Source organism: Marmota flaviventris, chromosome 11, assembly GCF_047511675.1.
Source record: "Marmota flaviventris isolate mMarFla1 chromosome 11, mMarFla1.hap1, whole genome shotgun sequence".
Classification (NCBI taxonomy): Eukaryota; Metazoa; Chordata; class Mammalia; order Rodentia; family Sciuridae; genus Marmota; species Marmota flaviventris.
This window is the reverse complement of record NC_092508.1, coordinates 38,780,679-38,803,536: the sequence shown is the minus strand read 5'-3', so window position 1 is coordinate 38,803,536 and position 22,858 is coordinate 38,780,679. Positions and strand designations below refer to the sequence as shown.

The 22,858-nt window shown below is 38.2% G+C and overlaps 1 protein-coding gene across 3 annotated transcripts in view; it reads right to left on the bottom strand.

Annotated features, from left to right (window-relative positions):
* Window positions 1–22,858, bottom strand: part of Hecw2 (HECT, C2 and WW domain containing E3 ubiquitin protein ligase 2) — a 214,219-nt gene that overhangs the window by 110,510 nt on the left and 80,851 nt on the right. For 2 of the 3 annotated variants that reach the window (XM_027925034.2, XM_071618970.1), the window contains exons 4-9: window positions 21,531–21,606; window positions 17,080–17,249; window positions 14,079–14,221; window positions 9,757–9,857; window positions 7,957–9,315; window positions 6,792–6,887 (exon numbers count right to left, since the gene is read on the bottom strand). In XM_027925034.2, the coding sequence (XP_027780835.1) occupies window positions 6,792–6,887; window positions 7,957–9,315; window positions 9,757–9,857; window positions 14,079–14,221; window positions 17,080–17,249; window positions 21,531–21,606 (1,945 nt within the window). Of the gene's footprint in view, window positions 1–6,791; window positions 6,888–7,956; window positions 9,316–9,756; window positions 9,858–14,078; window positions 14,222–17,079; window positions 17,250–21,530; window positions 21,607–22,858 lie in introns of those variants that run through there. The other variant, XM_071618971.1, reaches the window with a different exon arrangement.

Genomic DNA, 22,858 nt, shown 5'->3' with positions numbered 1-22,858 from the left:
TCCCAGGTATCTCCCTCTCAGCTGGTCCTCTCCACTTCCTCACACCCGGCCAGGGACTGGCAGGCTCCTGGCAGGGCTCCCAGACTCCCCTCCTGGGTCTCTGGGTTAAAGTCCCTCTGCTCTACTGGGCCTGGTTGTTCTTCACACGAGAAGTCATTTTACAGAATCAAAGCTTTTTTGAAAGAAACCATGCTAAACTCAGATAGGTAAAGAAAGACAACAGGGATCTTAACACTTTCTTATCCTGATTGTACATTGTAAAAATACACAATCAGGGTGCTGTGAGACCAAGAACATTTTATTGGTGTATGTGGGTGGATTAGGATGATGCACCAAATTGAGAGATTAAAAACCCTGGTTTCTGACCATGTCTTGTCACACATAATACTACATGAACTTCAAAAAGTTACTACAACTCTACAGACCACAGTTTGTTTTATATATATATATATATATATATATATATATATATATATATATATATATATATATATATATATATTTGGACACAATATCTTTATTTATTTATTTACTTATTTTTTATGTGGTGCTGAGGATCAAACCCAGTGCCTCACACATGCTAGGCAAGCACTCTACTACTAAGCCACAACCTCAGCCCCTACAGACCACAGTTTTTGAAAATTAGAGTCCAGATTTAAACATTATCTAAGGCCCCTTCCAGTTCTAAAATGCTATAATCTAGCAAATGATGCACACTTTTTTACATTAGGTTCAATAAGGGCCCAGCAATATCTTAGTATCACCTCGTATGTCTTTTGTAGAGGTTAGAATTTCCAAACTAAACTCTAATTAACTAAGCCTTACAGGTCTAGCATTTTTGGAACGTTGAGTGGAGGGACACTGGAACCACTCGCCAACCCTACTTTAGCCACAGAAGCCCCAATATGATCTGTGGTGTACACTGGCATTCCACATAAGATTTTATTTACATAAAGAGATTCATGGCAATAATAGAATTTGAAATTTATTATCTAGAGAAATTATTCTCAAGGTACAGGGGGACTTGGAAAACATATGAGAATCTCTTTGAGGATCAATAAAAGTGGAGATTCCTAGGACACACTACAATCTTCAGATTCAGACTCTGAATAGAGGACTCACTTTTCTTTTTAACCTTTCCAAGTGATTCCTAAACTAAACTTTGAGAAAACTAAAATTTTAAACTAAAACTAAAAACTAGAACACTTAAAATTTGAGAAACACTGGCATATGTTAATAAGCACTTATTACTGTAGCTAATTTACTGAACAAACCCATGGAGCTAATGGTAGATTTCTTAGAGGTCATGAGATGTGGGTTCAGAAGAAGCTAAACTTCAGCCTAAGTACCCCACATTAAAATCTAGGAACAAGTGGCCTCTTTGACATCCTGAAACTTAAATATAAATACTCCACTCTAAACAGTTAAGACAGTAAGAGGAAATCTGAGATTTAGAAAGCTGGTAAAACTCTCTCCATGGCCACCGCCATAGCACTGATTCCTTAGGCAGGGCACAGAGGCAGGTGGGGCAGGTAAGGTCTTAAGAGCTTTTAGAATCAACATGTGTGGGAAGGGGGCAGGGTTGTACTATTGATCCTTCTGTTCTTGTCATCATCCTCTTTCCCACTCCCTCAAACTGGACTTTGGTCTCCACTGGACCACCCTGATAGTGATCAGATGAGATGTAAATTTATCTCAGCAAATGGGGAGATGGGGAGGAAGGCCAATGGCCAAAGGGAATGAGCTCCATATATATCAGGGGAAGCCAATGAACTGTATCAATCAAGGGGGAGAGAGGACTATGGGTGGAGGCTTAAATTGGTTATAGTGGACTTAATAAACCCCAATCCTGAATGGTTACATTTATAAGTCCACTATGAGAAAATTATAAAAGTATGGTATGATCACCAAAATGGCAAGATGGTACAGCCATAATAAATTAGTTTGAAGGAAAAATATAAACTTTGTGATAGATGACAGATGGTTGTGTTTAAAAGATTTCTTTGCTGTTGTTATTTTAACACTCAAGTAAGTCTGATTCCACTTGTTTAAAGTGCAAAAAAACAAAACATGATTGAGGAGTCAGGATGATAGGTCTCTTTCCCATCAGGGGGAGTTAGTGACTGGCAGAGGGCCCAAAGGGGATTTCTAGGGTGCTGGTGATGTGCTGTTTGGTTGTATAGGTATGTTCAGTTGGAAAATATTCAGGAGGCTGAATGTGCTATTTTCTGCTATATTTTATTTGAAGGAAAACGTTTTAAAAGTTCAGGTAGCTGAATATTTTGTCCCTTATTCTTTAATTTTTAAGCAAGTAGCTTTTTAGTTTAAGAGCATCAGTTTGTTTTCCTTCAAACTCAATTTTAATCTCTAGAGATTAAGAACCCCTGGCCCTAAACACAGTTGAAACTCGAGGATTAATTACACTTTTCGGATTTGCTGTCTACTTTCAGGCTTTCATTTTGAAGGATGCTTTAAAAATCACAAAAGTATGCAATCACAAAGAGGTGGTAAATGTCTCCCTGTATTTTTCCAGGCCTACACATCCTATGCATAATCCAGCAACCATGCTGGGATCCTATCAGAGCTCACCAATGCAGAGTGTTCATCCTGAATCCATTCCTATTCCTAGAAAAACTATCCTTCTGGGGAAAAAACACTTACACAATAATCCACATCATCTCTAGTGCAGCAGGGGGTTCGGTTATAAGTACACTGGAGTCAATAAGAGGAAAAGAAAACAGTTTTTCAGAGGGGCTGGGAGGGCTCTTTTTTTTTTTTTTCCCCCTTAATACTAAAAAACCCAAAATTGTCATGCTGATAATGTTCTACCAGGCCTTACAAACACTGTTATGATGAAAGGTACAGACCCCAGATGTCCCCTACTGGGTGGCACCACTGAAAACCACTGAACAAGGGCTGCACGTCTTGGAATTTGTGCTCAGTTCACATTCAGGTCCACACTATCTCCTTGGAAGGCTATGGACAGAGCCAGCCCTCCTCCAAGGCCTGGCCTTTCTTATTGTCTATGAATCATGAGAACATCTCTTGACCAGTGGTTATAGGTACATGGCCCACGAGGTCACAGTGAATGCTCATGGCCTAAGGTGGGAGGGAGATTTGGAGGATCAACTGGAAAATCATTCCCACAGCTGAGCAGTTGATACCAAATCTAAGATCTGTCCCCAATCCTGAGATAGGAGAAATGAGACTGCAAGAAGCAGCAAACAAGCAAGAAAATCCTGCTTTAGATAAAAAGAATTCAAACAGAAGCTCAGGAACTAAGTGTTACTCTGACGTGATCAGCTATAGGACTGAAGTGGCAAAGCCAGGACCACCACCGAATCCTCTTAATTGGGGTGTTGAATTGTCAGAGAGAAGCATAAGTTTGCTGGACAGTTTCCTCACTATATGTTATAGCAAATATTTTTAAAGTGAAAATATATTAAAATAACAATAACAACAACAAGAATAGTGAGGAATAATTTCTAAAAATCAAGTTTGGGGGCTACCCAAGCTCAAAGCACACTGCTTCTGTAGTTTGTCCTGAGGGTATGGACAGTGACTGGCACAGAAAGAAAAAGGTCACACATCCTGACACAGACACTGAACAGGGGAAATCTGACAGGACCCAATGTTGGCTCACAAAGTCACTGCGACTGCTCTTGCGGGTGAGGGGCTTCCCCAGGGAGGTTCCTGCTGCCTAAACCCATCCTGTAAGAGAAGAAAGCTGAGCATGTGCAGAGGCTTTCTTGGTCTGACCTCAAAGTAGAACACCATAGTGAAGTTTCAGTGAAATCCCCAAGCTGTCTGATTTGAGATGTCACTGGTATCAAATAAATCACATACCACTCCTTTGCTTCTATGCAGACTTTCAGAATCTACATTCACCTACTCACACAACAGCCCCTTCCCTTCCAATCTCAGATCAGACTACCTGTTGCAGGAAAAGCAATGTTTGAAACTGCCTCAACTTTGACTAGCATGGGATCTTAAATAAATTCCTTAATTCATCTGAGCTTCATATATAAAATCGAGCAATCCGATTAGCTGACTTCCACGCATCAATCCATAAATTATGTATAAGCTTGATCTATTTCACAAAATTATCCGAACAAAAAAGAAAGCATGTGAAAGTGCTTTATCGAAGTGTAAAAAATAGTACTTCACAAATTTGAGTTACTATAAGAAATACTTCTTTTAAAAAGTAGAGCTGTTAGCCTTAAAATAATTCAGTGAGGTCATTTAAGAGATGGACCAATCTGCACATTCCAACCAGATGCCCCTCAGCTGAGCTGCAGAAGGCAAAAGACACAGAGGAATGCAGATGTCACAGCTGTAGGACAAGGCAGGTCAGAGGTGGCAATGGAGTGCTTGGCCAGAAAAGGAAGGCAGAGTAGCTGGAGTGGGGACAGACAACTAGTGAGGGCAGTCAAGGGATTAAACAGACTGTAGAAAGGATGAGACACACATGGGAATAGGGGACGAAGCCCAACAGTCATTAGGTACACTCAGACCCTACTTTGTAACCTACCTACCTCAATTGTATAAATCCATAAATCCTCAAATTTGCAAACTGCTTGCTCCTCCAATGTGTGTGTGTGTGTGTGTGTGTGTGTGTGTGTGTGTGTGTGTTTAATCTCATTTTTAGAGGAAGGCATTTTCAGTTCTGAGTTTTTAAAATATAAAAATTCTGGTTATATTTTACAAAAAAAAGCATCATTTATTGAGTACTAAATAAATCAGGGCTGAGGCATATTTCTCAATGGGCAAGAATGAATTATGTTAGAATTCTGGGCAAGACAGTTCTTTGTTGTGTCAGACTGTCCCATCATTGCAGGAGGTTTGGCATCTCAGGGCTCAGCCACTAAATCCAGCAACTCTTTGCAAACACTGTTATGATAAAAGACAGTCCATAGACTCCAAGTGCCCCCTACTAGGGGGCACCACTGAAAACCACTGAACAAGGGGAACACGTCTTGGGATTTGTCTGCCTGTTCATCTGTCACTTATGAAATAGAATGGACCATTAAATTATTCTCACTTGGGAACATATGAACTTATTGAAATGAATTGCCAATTGTTTGCAAAGAAGAAATACCAAGAGGGATTTTATCTATAATTATCAGTATTTAAAAAAAACAGATTGAGATATCATAAGTGGTGGTCACCATTTCAGCAAGCAAGTCGCTATCCTCACTGAATACAACCTATAGACCAAAATTATGTCCAGCAAAAATTAGAGCAATCAATGTGATTAGGGGGATGCTGTTAATGGATGAACTTGTGCAATGCTGTCTCCTTGTCCTGCCTCCAGAAACTCTGGTTACTATTAATCTACATACACATACAAACAAAGCTCTCTCAGAACTCTTCCTCATGTTCTCAATTCATTTTGCTTCAATTATACCTAAATGTCTCCCAGGAATATTCCTCTTTCCTGACTCTAATCTTTTCTCCCAGAGTAAACTATAGAAAGTTTTCATTCCTTGTCCCTCCACCTGCTTCAGATGACAAATGATTAATTAATCTCTTGTTCTACTTTTTAAAATATTTTTTTAGTTGTTGATAAATCTTTATTTTATTAATTTACTTATATGTGGTGCTGAGAATCAAACCCAGTGCCTCATACATATCAGGCAAGCACTCTACCACTGAGCCACAATCCCAGCCCCTTGTTCTATTTTTTAAAATATATTTTAAAAATATATATTTTAAAAATAGGTTTTCTATGAATAATAGGTTTTAGTGATCCAAATGTACAAACAAGGGAAGGATTTGGTACAACAGAATTTCAAAAGGATTAAGCCAATTTTTGAAAAAAAACGTATAGTACTGTTTATCTCTTTTGTTAGCTTCTCCAAAACTAAGAATGAATTCAGTATTTTGGCCCTTTAAATTCATGCCCTCCTCTTCTTACATCTCACCATTTTCAAAATACACAGTCGAAGCTCTTGCCACGATCCCACATAAGATGGGTGAGCAGAGAAGAGGGTGAATAAGAAGAGAAAAGCAACAAAGCTAAGGGTATACTTTCTAATGTTTTCTTACACACAGTATTTACTGATCTGTATAATTATTCCTCAAAATGCATTGGTTTCACAGAACAACACTACTTTAAGGGACTCTAGAAATTTAAATTGAGTTTAAATTTTTTCCAGACTATGCCTGGCACTTGAATGCAGACTTTGTAACTATTTCCTAGCACCACTAATCCTCAACCATCTCTCCTGTAAGTGCTAAGTGTCTCCTGAAAGTAAAAGAAATGAAACATCTTTTAAATCCCCAGATAACTGTCATGGGCCCCAAAAACAGGAGGCTAATTTCTGAGATTAATAACATTTCTTTTCATATCCCTAAGGGAAGACATCAGAATCTTGTGCTTAATTATTTTAAAAAGATGGAAGTAAACAAAAAGGCAATATATTACACAGAATGAGGCTTTTCTAAGAAACTGGACCTATTTGTCTGCTAACTGAATGAAAATTCATGCTGCTATTAGGCATAATTTTTAAAGATTCTATTATGCACCCAATTGCCCAATATTTCTGGATCTTACTTCCATGATTACAGCTTTTACTCCACAGGCAGTGCAGTGTTTACTTTTCCCCCAGCTGTCTTTTCATTCAACAGAATGAGGCCCAAGAGAGTCAGGGCATGGCATTTTCCAGACTACATCACCCTGCCAAGGAGCAACCCTAAGACTCCTGCCTCCCTAGGACCCATGGATTGGATCTGCTTGTGTCCCTTGTACCCTGTGATTAAGATGGACCATTTAGTCAACAGCTGCTCACTTGGTGGGAGAGCCTCATCCACCCTCTGGTACCGGCTGACATCCTGGCGCACTGAAGGTAGTGACCGCAAGGGCTGGTGACCATTGGCTTGAGAACCTAAGATTAAAGGTACAAAGTTACCTAGGTATTGCTTTCACTCTCAGTGTTAAACAGTCTTAATTAAAAAAAAAAGAAAAAAAAAACCTAACATCAATCCGAGGCTGATCTTTCTGTAGTCTCATTTCCCATATGAGAATCAAGAAATGAAAAAAGAGAATAAAAAGGAGGTAGTGCTCGGAACAGGCCTCTAAAGCAATGTCCTCTGCATACATTTCTCCTCCTTTGTCCCCCTCCTCCTCCTCCACTCACCTGGCTTCTGCTCTGCTCATGCACTAATGCTTTAGGGTACAAAAAGGCCACCAGATAATGAAAGAAGCAAAAATAAAATAGGAGAAAGAGGAAATAATTTAGGTAGAAAAATTAATTATAGAATAAGAAAACCATGCTAATTTGAGTCTATCTTATTTTGGCATATGAAATAATTACCCTTTAACTTTTTAATGCATCTCTATTAAAACATTATAAAAGAATCATTCTAGAGAGCCACATTCACTGAGATTCAATGCAAATTTTATGTCTAAATTTGTGTCTTCAGACACTGGCTTGTGCTTCAAATGTCAGAATGTATCACCTAACTTGATTGACATCTCTTATGCTATACAGGACAAAAAAACAAAAACTGATGCAAAGCACATACTAACCTGCTGCTCTGAGGTTTTATGAAGGGGGTATGACTTAGGTTTTCCTAATAACCTCTGTAGATTATACTAGGTCAAAACTGCCAGTCTATTTGGTTTTATATCAGGACCCATTAGAAATTCATTATTTAAGTTTGAAACCTGTTGTTTGCCAGGTCTCTTATTTTAGCCACAGAAGATGTATTAAATAATAATAATAATAAATACTGATTTAGAACTGAGGCCTAACAAATGCCCATACATTTGTTCCCTGTTTCCAGCTCTTTCTGGTTCCATTTTTGATCTTCCCCCTCTTTCCCTTCTCATTCCTTTTGCTAACTCCAGAACCCCACAACGAGGAATTCAGGTCATATGCAACTGCAATATAATTTGCATTGAGGGGAAAACAACACAACTTCTCTCCAAGCACTGAGTCTCCTGCATCCTACCTCCAGTAGCGCCCTCCTCCTGGGCAGTGGCCCCTTCACAAGCGCCTTGGGCATCCCCAGCATCACCTTCTTCCTGGGGCTGGCTCTCAGGGGCAGCAGCAGCAGCTCCCTCTAGGCTCCCTCTCCGCTGCCAGACCTCCCCAAGCTCCTCCTGGTCAGGTAATGTGGCTGAATCTGTCGCTGGCCCTTCCTCCTCCCCACTGGGCACCTGTACCACAGGTAAAGAACCCGGAGTGCATATGGGATCCTGAGACCCTTCAGCAGGGCCACTGCTGGGGGGCTCTGCTGCACAGGCCCCATCTTCCTCTTCCTGAGAAGAAAAGGCTGGGGTTTCGGGAAACCGTGCACTCTCCATGGAGGAGCACCGAGTGTCCACTGAGGACAGCTGTGTGGTCACACTCTCGTTGCAGGAGCTGTCAGCACCTTCCAGGTCACTCTCTCCCTCAGGCCGGGTGCTGGCTTCACTCACGCTCTCTGTCCTGGCAGGGTCGCTGGGTTCTGTTTCGGAGGACACCTGGGACGGCTCAGACCCCTGATCCAGGGACTCGGTCTCACTGATGGCTCTTCGGCTCCCTCCTGATGTGTCAGAAGTCCCCGTGTCCGCCCCACTTGTAGGCTGATCAACCTCTTGAGAGCCACACAACTCAGTGCTGCCCTGGTCAGCACTGGGTTGAGACTCTGGGCCAGTTTCGCTTTCCTCTGGGGCTGGGCCTGAGGGCAAGGAGCCATCTGCAAGTTCAGGAAGGTTCTCTGGCTTATCCTCAAAGGAAGCTGCTTCGTGCAGGGAGGTTTCCTCATTTTCAACGGGGTGGTCATCCTCTGGCTTCGTCTGAGATGTCAGGCTGCCATCATCAGTTCTTGATGCCCTGCTAAACATGATCAAACCACCTTCCTCCTCCAAGGAAGATGGATAACCCAGGTCTTGCTGGAACTCATGGTCTTCTTCATCAGAATCAATATGAAGCATTGCATTGAGTCTTGTGTCAGTGGGAAAACTACTCCTTAGTTTTGGAGAGGCTCCCATGGCCCTCTCAGAGGAGGTTGCTGCTCCTGGCCTGGAAGGGCCATTGTGTTCGATAGCATCTAAATAATCATTGAGTGAATCCTGACGGCCTCTGGGAGGTGAGGTCCTTGAAGAAGTAGAGGTTAAATCCTCTGTGTCTATTTCCAGAGTAGAACTAGTCCTGAAAGAATGCTTGGGTGTCCCCTCAGCAGTACTTTCCTCAGACACTGGTCCATTAGCACAAACAGGGCTGTCATGATGGCTCCCTGGCATGTCCTCGTCATCAGACGGGCTTCCTAGATCTCCGTTCACAGTACCGACTCCAAGGATCGTACCAACAGCTTCTGGCGACGCATCTGGATGAGAAAGCAGCATTTGTAAAGATGAACTAGAAATAGCAAATGAACTTTTCATAATCTTTTGTCTCGTGACCAATTGGTTCAAAGAATTCGGTCATCCCACTGAAGCCATTTGGTGGTATTACCAACTTGCTGAGTTTCAACACTCCCGACTACACAGCATGTAGCGAGTTTGACATGTGAGTTATGTATATGCTAACTCCTGCAGAAATTCTGCTGCTTAGTTTCAAAATGCAGGTGAAATTCTAAGAGACATTTTGTGATAAACAGGCTTTCCTCTCTGCTTTGAAAACTTCAGCAGGTGATTATCATATTTCAAATGATTATTTGAAAGCTATTTTATTTTCAGAACAGAACAGAAACTCAATTCTGTTCAAATGCCAACTGCCCACAGAGCAAGATTTAGCAAGTGTTTATGGATGTGTATAGGCACCTCACCTTCATGGACAGAAGATGTGACTTCCACTTTAAACTGCAGGTACCCGCTCACATGATCAGCTGGGAGCCTTCTTCCAAGGTTGTAGCTGAGCATCTGATCCCTGCAGGAGGAGAAATGGTTCTCACATCCTTACTACACAGGTGTCAGCCTTCACATTATTCCCACAGGCACCCCCAAATCCCACGTATTTTCCTTTAAAATTTCAGACTCACAAGTAAAGAAAATATAAGGCACATTATAGCCCATGTGAACACTTTATAAAGCCAGAGATAAAAGGAAACCTTGTTGAAAAGAAAATTATTAGGAGAGAGCAACATGGAAACACAGGAAAGGGCCATACACAGGCAGCAGACCCAGCTGGTATGAGTAGATGGACTACTCACCTCTCCTTCCTCACCTGCAAAGGTAGGGGTGGACCTGTTGCCCCTCACTGTGAGGGAGCCTGGCAGATCACTGATTCTCAAGGCACCTTTTGAGCCATGCTGATGGGATGGTTGGAGAATGTGTCACTATAGGATCAGAGGGGTCATGTCCCCAACATGGTGCTGGAGGGATTCACAACTGGGTTTGCCCAGTTTTTGCCCAGCCTTGCTGCCAGGCTTGGTTAGCCACTTTCCTCAAGGATGAAATTCTCCGTCTGTTTCAAGACCATGTCTATTTATTGAAGTCAAATGCAATTACTTAATTTGCTTGAGTGCAAGCAACTCTTATTCTGAATTAGATTTTTTTTCTTCATTAAAAAATAATCAATGGGATAGTATCAAATCATACCATCTCTGTTCTCACACTGCCCTCTAATGGCTATTTAAGAAGGAGAACATAATGCCTTGGCCTAACATCTGCATTACTGGACAGTTTAGAGTATTCAGTCAGCTATATGGCATAACTCTGCATAATTTCTCTGTTCTTCTCTATTTCCTCAGTACACTTCTAATAGGCATTGTCTGTTTAAAAGAACACAAATTAAGTTAAAAATCCCAGTTCAGTTCTTATGAATTATTCTGATCTCAAAGCAAGACTTTCTTAGAGAGTTCTTTTTCTTGCCTAGAGATGACATTGTGATAATTTCACTTTCTTGATTGATGCTTTGATGTTTCATTTCCCATACAGATGTCTTACTGTGTGCCCTGTATTACTCTGCTGAGGGCTTTATGTGCATTATTTCTTTTCATTCTCCTAGCAAGCCAGAGGTAATGGTAGCCCTGTTTTCTAGAGGAGGGAACTAAGATGCAGCCAGTCAACTATTAAGTGCCAGACCTGGGAATAGACACAGATTAATCTGACACAGAAGCCCCCCCTTGGCAGTCACTGCACCTCATTTTACATACATCTCAGTGATTCCAGACCGGTTTCAGTATCACACATCATAATGACATACTGCCTTGTGGGCCACCTTGATTTGAATAATATCAATGCTTTTTCTATTTAAACTGGTACTTTACAAAATTTCTTCTGTAAAGTAATGCAAAGGCGTCTGCAACTATTAGACACTACAGGTATGTCCAAAGGCATTTAGAGTATCCAAATAACATTATATGATGACTATTATCTGCATAATGACAGGGATGTCTTTTTCTTTTCTTCACCACTATTGTCCCAATATTTAGACAGTGCCCAACACACAGAAATGCTTGATATTTGTCCACTAATGCATGAGTTGGACCTGCTCTCAACTTCGTTGTTCACCCATCTCTTTGGAGACTCAGTCCTTTAAAAATAAAATCATCATTTCTGGTTTAAAAATAAATCAATCCTCCTCTCCTCCTCCTCCTCAATCAATAAAAGCAAAGTGTTAGTGTTAATGATGAAGATTTATAAAACTGATGAGTTTTATTTAGGAAATAAATATTTGTAAGAACTGTAAGGAAAGGCTATATCTATCTGTTTTGCTCACTATCTCCTCTCCAATGCCCAACACAGTGCTTGACATTTAGTAGGCACGTAATATATAATTATGTACATATAATAACATATATGTGTGTGTGTGTGTATATATATATATATATATATATATATATATATATACATATATATATATATACATATATGAATTAAACTAATTAATAAGTGAGACTTTTTTACTTGGAAAATGAATTTTAACTGACAAGATACTCAACTATTCAACTTGTAAGTACAGGGAACCCTCCCTATTCACTGTAGATTCTGAGCCCAGATTTTCCCCATTCACTGAGTGCCTATCCAGGGATTCAGCAGCTGTGCTGGTCTTGCTCACCCTGATTCATTCTGTTTCTCACTGTCATATATAATTATAAAAGAATGTGTTATATATTATTATGAAAAAATGAGTGCAAAAACATTCTCACTAAGACAGTCTCTTACTAACATAATCAGAGGAATTGACAAAGCATAGGAGCGTGACATGCCTTTTGGAAGGAACAGAAGTCATGCTCTGGTAAATGTCATGTTCAAACAAACATTCTTGAAATAGGTTATTAGTAAGGAGTTCTAGCTCATCCTCTACAACTGCACCCTGTAAAAGTTCAACAATTTCAAAGAGCAGCATGCTACCAAATGCCTAACCAATCAAATACAGCATTTTTCAAGAGCTATCAATTATTTGATGGAAAACAATAATCATATCAGAATATAGATTTATATGTAACAGCTAATATGCTAATATGTAGTATCATTGCAGTGATTTTAATCTACTTAGAAATAATCCATGATTCTGATATTTTATGAATCCATGTCGGACTTGCTTCTAGTACACATAGAATCCAGGACTGGTAATTCTCTGGATATTCAATTCTTTAAAAGAGTAAATCAAAAGCCAGAAAGTGAATAACATTTTCAATCATGAGATTTTATTTTTCCTTGTTTGTTATTGCTGGCATACATAAAATTGACACCACCAAGTGTCATATATATTATGTAAATTACATGATTATAATTATATAAATTAAATGATAAATATGTTATATTCACTGTACTCAATTCTCACTCTCTATAATCTTTCACTTTTTATAAATGCTAAAAATAATTTTAAAAGCTTTCCAAAATATATCTACTAGAAGCTCTAAATGTTATTCTTAAAAATAATTGAGATTTCTCAGCTTTCATCAGGTAAGTCAGGTTGTTAGAATTTCATATAATCTTCTGACTTGCTATGGACGGCTCAACCACAAAATCCACTGCCTCTGACTATCAAGAGGATTAGACTCCATTAGAATCTCTGAGTTTTGGGCTTTGAAGGGGCCTTAGAGATTATGTGGTCCAAATGTTTTAATTTTCAGATGAGAAAATTAAAGACCAAGAAAATTGTGATTTGCCAAAATCAAAGAGTTGATTAGTAGCAGAGTGAATATGAAATATCAACTCTCCAAAGGTAACAGTAATATTACATTATAGCCAGTCCTTGAGACATTTCAGAGACACCAGGTTCTTTCTATAGCAGATGGATCCGAACTCAAATCTCAGCTCCACCATCTGCTTATTAGCCTAGGAGTCTTCTCTGAAATTAGTATTATTACATTAGCTACCTCTCATTGCTGTTGAGATTACATGAGCAAATGAGTGTGATATACTTAACCCCTGACATACAGTGGACTCCCAGCATCTTAGGTGATTATTGTTACTCCTAATTACTACTGTTACTTCTGCTGCTACCATAACCACCACCTCCACATGTTCAAAATGTTCTCCTACAGTAAAAGAGGTACACAACCAGATGCCTCTTAGTGCCATCTCAGAGTACATGTGTTAGAGTCTGCTGGTGCTTACCATGTAAAACCATGTTCAATATAATATAGAATGGAAACATGCTATGATTTCTTTACTCACAACTTACTAAAAACTCATACAAAGAAAAGCATGGATCACATGTTAAGATTCTGTTGATGCCTGAATTAATGCATATGTCTAGGAGCTTACTATTTTACCTCCTTATCTAGGTCTTGTTTTGAAAGGCCACAAACAAGATTGCTTTTATTTTTCAGAAATAATAGCTTCTCCAGATGGGCTTAATTAGGATAAAGTAAGTATCCTCTGACACTAAATTCTGCTCTAGGGAGAGTTTTATAGACAGATTTCAATACATTAAAAACACAATCGAACACTGAAATATGATTCTGAAATACAAATGGTATGTACATCTTGAAAAAGATATAGATGCCAAGAAAAAAAGATACATAATTATAATGAAGTGCTATTGACCCTGTATACTTTTAATAAATGTAAAGCCACTTTTATTTTTAAAAGAATTATATTATCATTTCTTGTCAGTAAGAAAAGTCCTAGGGCTACCAAGTCATTTCTGTACAAACTTATCTCAACAAGATCCCTAGAAGTCAGAGCTGATTACCCAATGGCTTGTCGCTCCAGCAACCTCTGGACTGGAATGGTTAGTTTCCCCAGGAAACGTTTGATAATAGGACGGCTCTTGGCAAACTTGTCTTTAATTTCAATTTCCAGGACATCAGTTAGAAGTGCAAAAAAGGAATATTTCTGAAAGCAAAAGCAGGGAACATGTTGGTTCAAAACAAGGACAAATATAACACTTTACAGTATAGGAAATGATCTCTCTTAAATTGTAATGATATATGGGGTCCATATTACTAGAAAAATCTATGGCTATTGTGAATCCTGTATTTTGATATGTGCTGGATTAGAATGAACTGAAATATTTTATTAATAGCCATTTAAACTCCTAATCTCATGGGATTTTTGAAGTTGCAAAACTTAGTTTATAATATTCCTTCATTTAGTGGTTAAAGTAGGAACATCTATAGAGTACTGTGGTATCCCTAAAAAGAATTAAAATAAAACAGTTTTTAAATGGAATTATTACCCAAGTTTAAGAGACACATGGGGTCATTTTTTTCCTTTTAACAGATGCATTTTATTTACATAATTTATGCCTTCATACAGTTGGCCTTTCCCATCTTTAGGTACCTCGTATAAGGATTCCGCCTACCTCAGTTTGAAAACATAATTAGGTCTACAATGGTTGCAACTGCAACAAATATGAACAAACATTTGTTTCTTGTCATTATTCATGGGGTCATTTTTTCTGGGACAGAAAACAAAAGCAGAAGTTAAGATAGGCTTCGTTTTTATTTAAGAATGTCATTGGGGAAATCTAAATTGGAGTTGATAAGTATATAAAATAAATATAAAAAGCTTTACTAATTTTATCATTAAGATGGGAGGAAGGAGGCATGGGGAAAAATGGAGAAACTTTGATGCGGCAAAGGAGAAGGAGGGTGGGGGGTTAGGAAAGATGGTGGAATGAGATGGACATCATTACCCTTGGTACATGTATGACTACACACATGGTGTGATGCTATATTGTGTACAATCAGAGAAATGAAAAGTTGCGCTGCAATTGTGTACAATGAATCAAAATGCATTCTGCTGTCACATATACCTAATATAAATAAATTAATAAAAAAGATAAAATTTCCTTTTTAAAGCTGATATCAGAATAAATAAAAGATAGGGCCAGAAAACTAACCAAAATATTGTCACTCTTTCCCTGACGGAATCCACACAACTGCAGTGATGTGAATAGTGCCAACCAGCTTGGTGCTTAGGCACCACAACGTTTATTTAGTCATAACAATAAAAGTTCTCTAAGGGCCAGGCAATTTGGCGTCTGCTTTATGGAAAAAAGCACTTACTTAGAATGAGAAAGCTGAATGCAAGCCCCATTATTGCCTCTTGAGTAGTTAGTCACATAAACACTCCAACCTTTGGTTTATTTGATTGCTTGATTGATTATTTATTTTTAGTACCAGGGATTGAACTCAGGGGCACTCGACCACTGAGCCACATCCCCAGCTCTACTTTGTATTTTATTTAGAGACAGGGTCTCACTGAGTAGCTATTCATTTATGCTGAGGCTGGCTTTGATCTGGATCCCCCTGCCTCAGCCTCCCAAACTGCTGTGATTTCAGGCATGCACCACCACACCCAGCAAGCTTTGGTTACTTAATCCAAAACAGAGAGATGATTATCTCATCCCATAGCCTCCCCTATCAGGTTTGCACTGATGACTGCTCAAGAAAACTTGCAAATACAAAATGTTAGAAATAAAGCTATTGCTTATTACAATACCATATTCACTATGTGCCTTCTAGAGATTATATTGAGATTAATTCTGTCTTCTAGGCTTTGAAATATGTTAGATTAAGGGGTATGCCTCTAAGTATTATTTCTTATTAAGAGATCCTATGTGTAGTTTTTTAAACCATGTATAAGAATGCAAGTGATGTTTGCCTGTTCAGATAACCAGAGCAACTGCTCAGGAGACACATTTTGCTGTGTTGACAAGGATCAAAGAGCATGTCACACGTCTTCTCAAATTGGTTTTAGATCTACTGCATTATCCCTCTCCAATTAAATACCTCTACAATATTGTTAGAACATATTGCTGGATCCCTGAGAAATGGTGGAAGAGTTTATGCCTTGTTCAAACTGTAAGTAACCACATGGTGTCTTTTTGTTCATTCTCTGACTCTCCGTATTTCTAATGAGAAAATCCTTTGCTTGATATGGGCACTCGGATGACGGGTAGCATACTGTAGCTGTGAGGAAGTCTAAAATACCATCAACACAATCTGCCGTCACTCCAGGTGACAACTCTTAGAATGGTTCATGCAACAAAAATCTAGAAATCCACAAAAGATTTGCCAAAGCCCACAGAGAAGTTCCTTCAATTTGAAAAGAATTCATGTTAGGACAAAATTTTAAATAAAACTTTTACTCAGGTTCTTCAAAGTAATAATTACTGATCCTGTTCTTATTTAAAATTATGGAATTTTGTTCATGGCAAATTTCTGGCATTGATTTTAATTTTGTAAAAAAAAAATAATTTATTAAGTCAGGCATGGTGTCATGTGCCTGTAATCCCAATGACTCAGGAGGCTGAGGCAGGAATATTGCAAGTTCAAGGCCAGCCTCAGTAACTTAGCAAGACACTGTTGCAAAATAAAAAATTAACAAAGAGGTAGGAATGTAGCTCAGTGGTAGAGTCCCTCTTGGTTGAATCCTAAGTACTGCATAAAAATAAAATAAAATAAATATACATATATACATATTTATTTCATTAAGATATTTGATTACTGAATCTTTTGGCAGACCCTTAAATTGTGTCCCTGAAGTAAATACCTCAACTGTCTTGGACCCAACTTTGATGAGATAGAAAACTTCAGTCTAATTGTACCCTCTTTCGAACAGAACCCTAGACAACTTAGCCATATTGCCCACACGCATGAATAGTTCAACGTGCATAGAGCTCAGAAGGAAAACAATGAGCCTGGTTGACATTCTGTCAAGTAGAAGACCCCTAAGGGTCGTCTTACCTCTCGGTGCCAAATAGGATTAGTGGTGTTACTGATGATAGTAGACCTTCTCTCCTGCCCATGGTGAGCACAGGTGGGGAAACTGCTCTTCTTCCCTGGCTGAATGGACATCTTAAGATAAGGGTCAGGATTGAAGAACATCCCTTTCTTTAGCCCAACTGCCCTAAGATCTTTAAAGAAAGAGAGAGAAGGAGGGAGAGACAAAGAAGGAGGAGGAGGGAGGAGGGAGGGATGGAAAAAGGCAGAAGGAAGGATCCACATATCCTGATTAGAACAACAGCTCAAAGATAATTCACTCTTAATCACACAAGAGGTTCTAAACACAACAATTCGGTAAAACAACAACAAAAGTTATTCACGCTATAATTGCTTGGACAAATGAGGACAAGTGGGTTATGGCTGTAATTTCAAAGATGGTTTTCCTCACAGGTTGTAAAACTGAAGCCAAACCTTTACCACCACCTCACACCCCTGTGCTCCCTATCCTGGGAACCTTTAGATGCCAGCAGGTGCATCTTTTACCACCTTTCCCAGAGTAGTAATTTGGCAACTGGAGTTTTAGACAGCGTCTTGAGAAAAATCCTTAGTAAATAGTTTTTTGGACAGCAACTTCCTTCATGAAAAAAAATGAATCTTTTATATACATATGGAAATGAGTTTGAATTAAGTTTAATTAGAGAGGAAGCTTCAGAGTACACATTCATGGGTGCCATGTTTAAAATGCTGTATATGTTTCATAAGTGTGAAGAACATTAGGTGGAAAGAGTGGACCAAAAATGATTCATAGATGTGGGTCTTGCCTGCTATTTTAAATAGTTCTACAGATACTTTTTCTATAGTCTGTAATTTAAATATTTGATGAATGTCCTAGAACTCACCTTAGTTTCACAAATTGTCATGTGCATAAATGTCCTAGCTAAAGTCTGTTTAGTGAGGAAACTGATACTTAAAAAAAAATAGTCAGGCTAAGAGATACAAAAATGACAGGAACAAAAGATGGCCCTCCTGGTTCCCCAGTTCTGAGATTATCAGTGGATTAATGTAGTTCTGGGAGCTAAGCAATCATGAAAACTTCTGGAAGAAAAGAATGTAAATAACTTTCTGTGGATCAGTCTGGGGAGGTCCTAAACACTCTAGTTCAGACAGCATCAAAACCTTTGGCTTTTCAAAGGGTCTCCAGGGTCATCTCATGCAAACCCATTTCTGAAAATAGAAGGTCTTTCTTAGGAGAAGAGAATTGGCCTGGAGCTGGCTGACCATAGACTCCTCCAGGTCAAACTGGAGAGGGCTTCCAATGGCTCACAAGAACTCATGGCCTGAACATATGTGAAGAAAGCAGGTGAGGACTGTCCAGTAACACATAACTGGCAGGAGAAGGAGGAAGCTTAATACGTCAGCAAATACTGAAGTATTCAACCAAAGGACCTTGTGTTAATGACACTGCATGAAATATAATACAACCTTTAGCCTGACAACCAGCAAGAAAGGGAAGAGACAAAGAAAAGACTAGATAGACACTCAGAAAAGCTGCTGTAATCTCATTGTCCCCACAGACCCTATTGCTGATGCTTCATAAACTAAGCAGGCACTATTAAATGCAGAGTTTGCACTGTACTGTCAGTTTAATAGTGCCACACGTTTTCACTTGATTTTATTTAGCATAAAGCCGCTTTGAGAGGGAAATGCAATTTACACATTTATTTTCTTGCCTTTGAGTAGGCTTGCCTTGGACTCAGAGGCAGAATGATATACTTTAGATATTAAGATCTACTTCCAGACAAGGAATTTCTTTTCAATAAATGAAGAGGAATGTGGACAGAAGTGGCTGCTGCAAAGTCTGGCAGAGCTAAGCCATTTGCAAAAAGTGTTCCTTCAAACGAAAAGCATTTCACCAGAAGATTAAGTCACTGGGATGAAAGATGTCACTGTTAGATAACCCTGATATTAAAATCTCCCACAATGAGAAACAAGACATAGTACAAACACATCTTCATTAATAAATACAATAAACTACCAATCATTTTTAATCTGATAATTTAGTTCCCTTTATCCATTTCACTTGTACTCTTGCTTCTTGCTTTTTTCTTATATATGTTTTATTGTTCATATCCATGATAGGCCAAAGAAGGACTTAAAGTCACAAAGGTATGACATGTTAAATACCCTAGTTACAGCCTTATTTGGAAGAGATTTACAATATTAATTCAAGTACAATTTTTATTTTAGTTGTAGAGTTCAATTATTTGTATTCTTAGATAATCAAGAGTATATAATCCTTAGATAATCAAGAGTAGAATATTTGTAGGCAACCATTCTACAATGCTTCAATGCCCTAAGATAAAAATTAGCATCCACAGTCAATATGTTACAACCAGATTAAGCTTCTAGAATTAACCTTATGGAATTGCTTTCATCTCCTATGATTTTTAGCCACTTCTGTGTATCTGCAAATGTCTGACTATATGGTAGGAAATAAAAAACAGATGTTAGGTAACCAGCCTCCATGTGAAGAGAGGTGGGATGCTAGAAGAAGTATTAAAAGAAGCATTTGGCTGTGCCCTGAAATTTATTTTTCTACTTTTCAGGAAATGCTCTAGGAATTTTAACCTTCCAGATGGTCATTCTCCCATGATGAGTTAATAGCATCCCCTCTGGAGTTAAAATCACTATGTGAGTTCTATATTTAGAATGGTATCAATTGAAAGCATGAGGCAATAACTGTAAACTAAGAAACCCATGGGTATAGAGCAAAATTTCATGTTGTACAAAAGAAACTATGGTATGTTTGAACTTTAAATTTTCTGAGCTATTGGGGTTAGATAATTGTTCACTACTATAACAAGGAATTTCAGTACCTGCAGCCTCTCAGGACTACAGAGGTCTAAACAACCAAGATGTTTTCAGAAAACAGACAGATAGGGGTAGGAGAGTAGTACAACAGGATTTTAGCTGTCCTTCTAAAAACCTAGATGTTGTTTAAATCCTAAGGGTTCCAAAAAAAATTATTTAATAGGCTGAGGCAGGAGGATCACAAGTTCAAGTCCAGCCTCAGCAACTTTGCAAGGCTCTGTCACAAAATGGAAAAATTAAAACCAAAAAGGACTGGGCATATAATGCAGTAATAAAGAGCCCCTGGGTTTAATTTTCAGTTAAAAAAAAAAGAAAAGAAAAAGAAAACTATAATTAGTGGCCAAATTTGGATTATAACCTGCCAGTACAATTAGCATGTTGTATTACATTATATTTGAAGTATAAACCTGTGAGATTCACCAGAGAAGCAAAGCAAAAAAGGTTTTCACATGCAACAGCCTCAAAGGAAGGGGGAAGGACTATGAAAAAGCAAATGTAGCTGCTGGGAGGGACATGAACCAGCAATGAACAGATGTGCATGCTTCAGTCATTTGTGACAATTGTGCCTTGTGGAAGAGTCTGATTTTAAGATCTCACTTTTGAGAACGTCTGTTTTCACTCACAACATTTTTTTCTGCAGTCAGGAAAAGTGGGTCTAATTTAAATTTCAGAAGCACTAGATCACAGAGCAATGAAACAAAATGTCTTACTGTGACAGACATCAGTTAGACTTTGTTGTCATACAGTCGTCTGTTTTAGAAGTCCAATTCAAATACTGATCTTGGCGTATCCTTGAGTTTAAAGCTACCAGTTCATTTTATTTTTTTAAATCAGTGGCTTTCAAACTTCTCTGACAATGACCTATGCATGAAATACATCTCACCTTTTCTACATTGCAGTACATACATAGATAGATATGTACATTTTTCATACAAAAATTTTCAGTTTATATAAAATGATGTTTTGGCAAAAAAAATCCCTTTGGTAGTAAACTTATATTATTCTTTTTTTTTAATCACTGGCTTCAGCCAAATCAAAGGCACAGACTGAAAAAGGGTCCAAATTCATGGCTCAGAGAGAAGAGCAGTACATCAACTGTATGAGAAACACACAAGCAGCCAGAATATTTAACTAACAAGAAAAAAACCAAAAGCTTGTTTTATTCACTTTCCAATTTTTATGTATATTCCTGCACAGAAAGAAGTATACCTTGACTTTTTTTTTTTTAAAAAAAAGTATACCAAGTCTTTAAAATTTTACTTTCTCTAACTGAAGTAAGCATAATTGTTCAAAATAATCAAAACTCCTCAGTAGAATTAGCACGTTGTGTTACAGTTTTAGTAACTACACATATAGTCCTTTAATCATCAGAAAACTTTGTAGAAGAAATCATTTCTGAATTTATATTAATGATGTAATTTCATCAGGGAAAAAGGTATACTTGAATTCCTAAAAGTATGACCAAAAAATTCCAAAACAATAAATTCACATGTTATTTATGGGATCGTGCAGAAAAAAGGAACTATCCCTACCTTTGAACTATCCCTACCTTTGAAATCAGACACTTTCAAACTAGATGCCACAATTAAAGACATTCTTACCTGACAAGGTAAAGCTGACCAGCTTCCGAGAATGCAGATTTCCTGAAGCACCTCCTTCCATGCCCTCTGCCCCCATCTGAGGAGGAAAAAAAAAAAGTATTTGAAGTGTCACATAGGTATTATGCTACCTTATCTTCCCCAGGAACTGCAGATGTTTGCAAATACAATGATTTTTGTATCAAAACACATTGCAGCTTGTCTGTAAATTTCCAAATCTTGGAACAAAGAAATATAGATTCTTGAAGCTAAACAAAGGTTCTATTTAAATTTGATCTTACCCCCAAATTCAAATAATGAGTTTTGAAATCCTTTATGAATATGAATCAGCCTATCTTATATCCTTTTCTCCTTTAATGAGAATATAGTTGACATGTAGTAAATGCACTTACATTACTAACAACATTATTATTTAACACTTCCTTAAGTTAAACACTAAACATCAAATTCCTTCAGACTTATTATGAAAACCTAGAAGAAACTAAATAGTTGATTTATATCAGACTCATCCACATGTACAGTCATCCTCTCTTGAAAAATATCTGAGTTTCCACAGGGGTGTCCTACCTCCTTTCTAAGCTTCTATTCTATTGTGCTGTAAGTACATGGCACATGCTGTTATAATGAACAATAATAGGAACTTGTGGTGCTAGTGTACTGATATATTTTTTCCTAAAATCTTCCAAGTAAATTATATTTCACATGAAACCAATCATTTATAGACCACATTGCAAATTTAGGCCTTTCTCAATTTATGCACAATTCTGGTACACTGGAAGACCTTCATGATACTCTGATAAAGAAGTTCATAACACTGGAAGAGACAGAATTGAAGGCAGAATATATTCTGAATCATTGGAGAGTGGAAATTACACTTTAATTCTGAAGTTTGGATTAAACCCTCTGACCAAGATTCTTTTCTTGACCAAACTTTAATCAAGTTCCCTTGAGCCCTCTGCTTAAACTGGTGCTGATCTTGGGCTCCCATTTCCATCTTTGTAGAGCTGAGTTTTAACAAAAATGATGCTTTCAGTATACAGAGAATCCCCATTCTCCATATCTGATCACTTTAATATCAGACCAAATTCTTCATCCTCCCCTTCCCAGGTGATATCTGACCACCCTGGTCTGCCTTCAGTAAGAATTTTGTTATTCGGTTTAGCAAGAATCACCCTATCCTTTATTTATCTTGTATTTACCCATTTAGTAACTTTTCATCCACGGACCTCACATCCCCCATTCTGCTCCCCTCACTTTCTTTTGTTATATTTGTAATTGTGCCAATTCTATATTAAGGTCTCTTTTCCCTATTGTACTAGTTCCTGATTAAA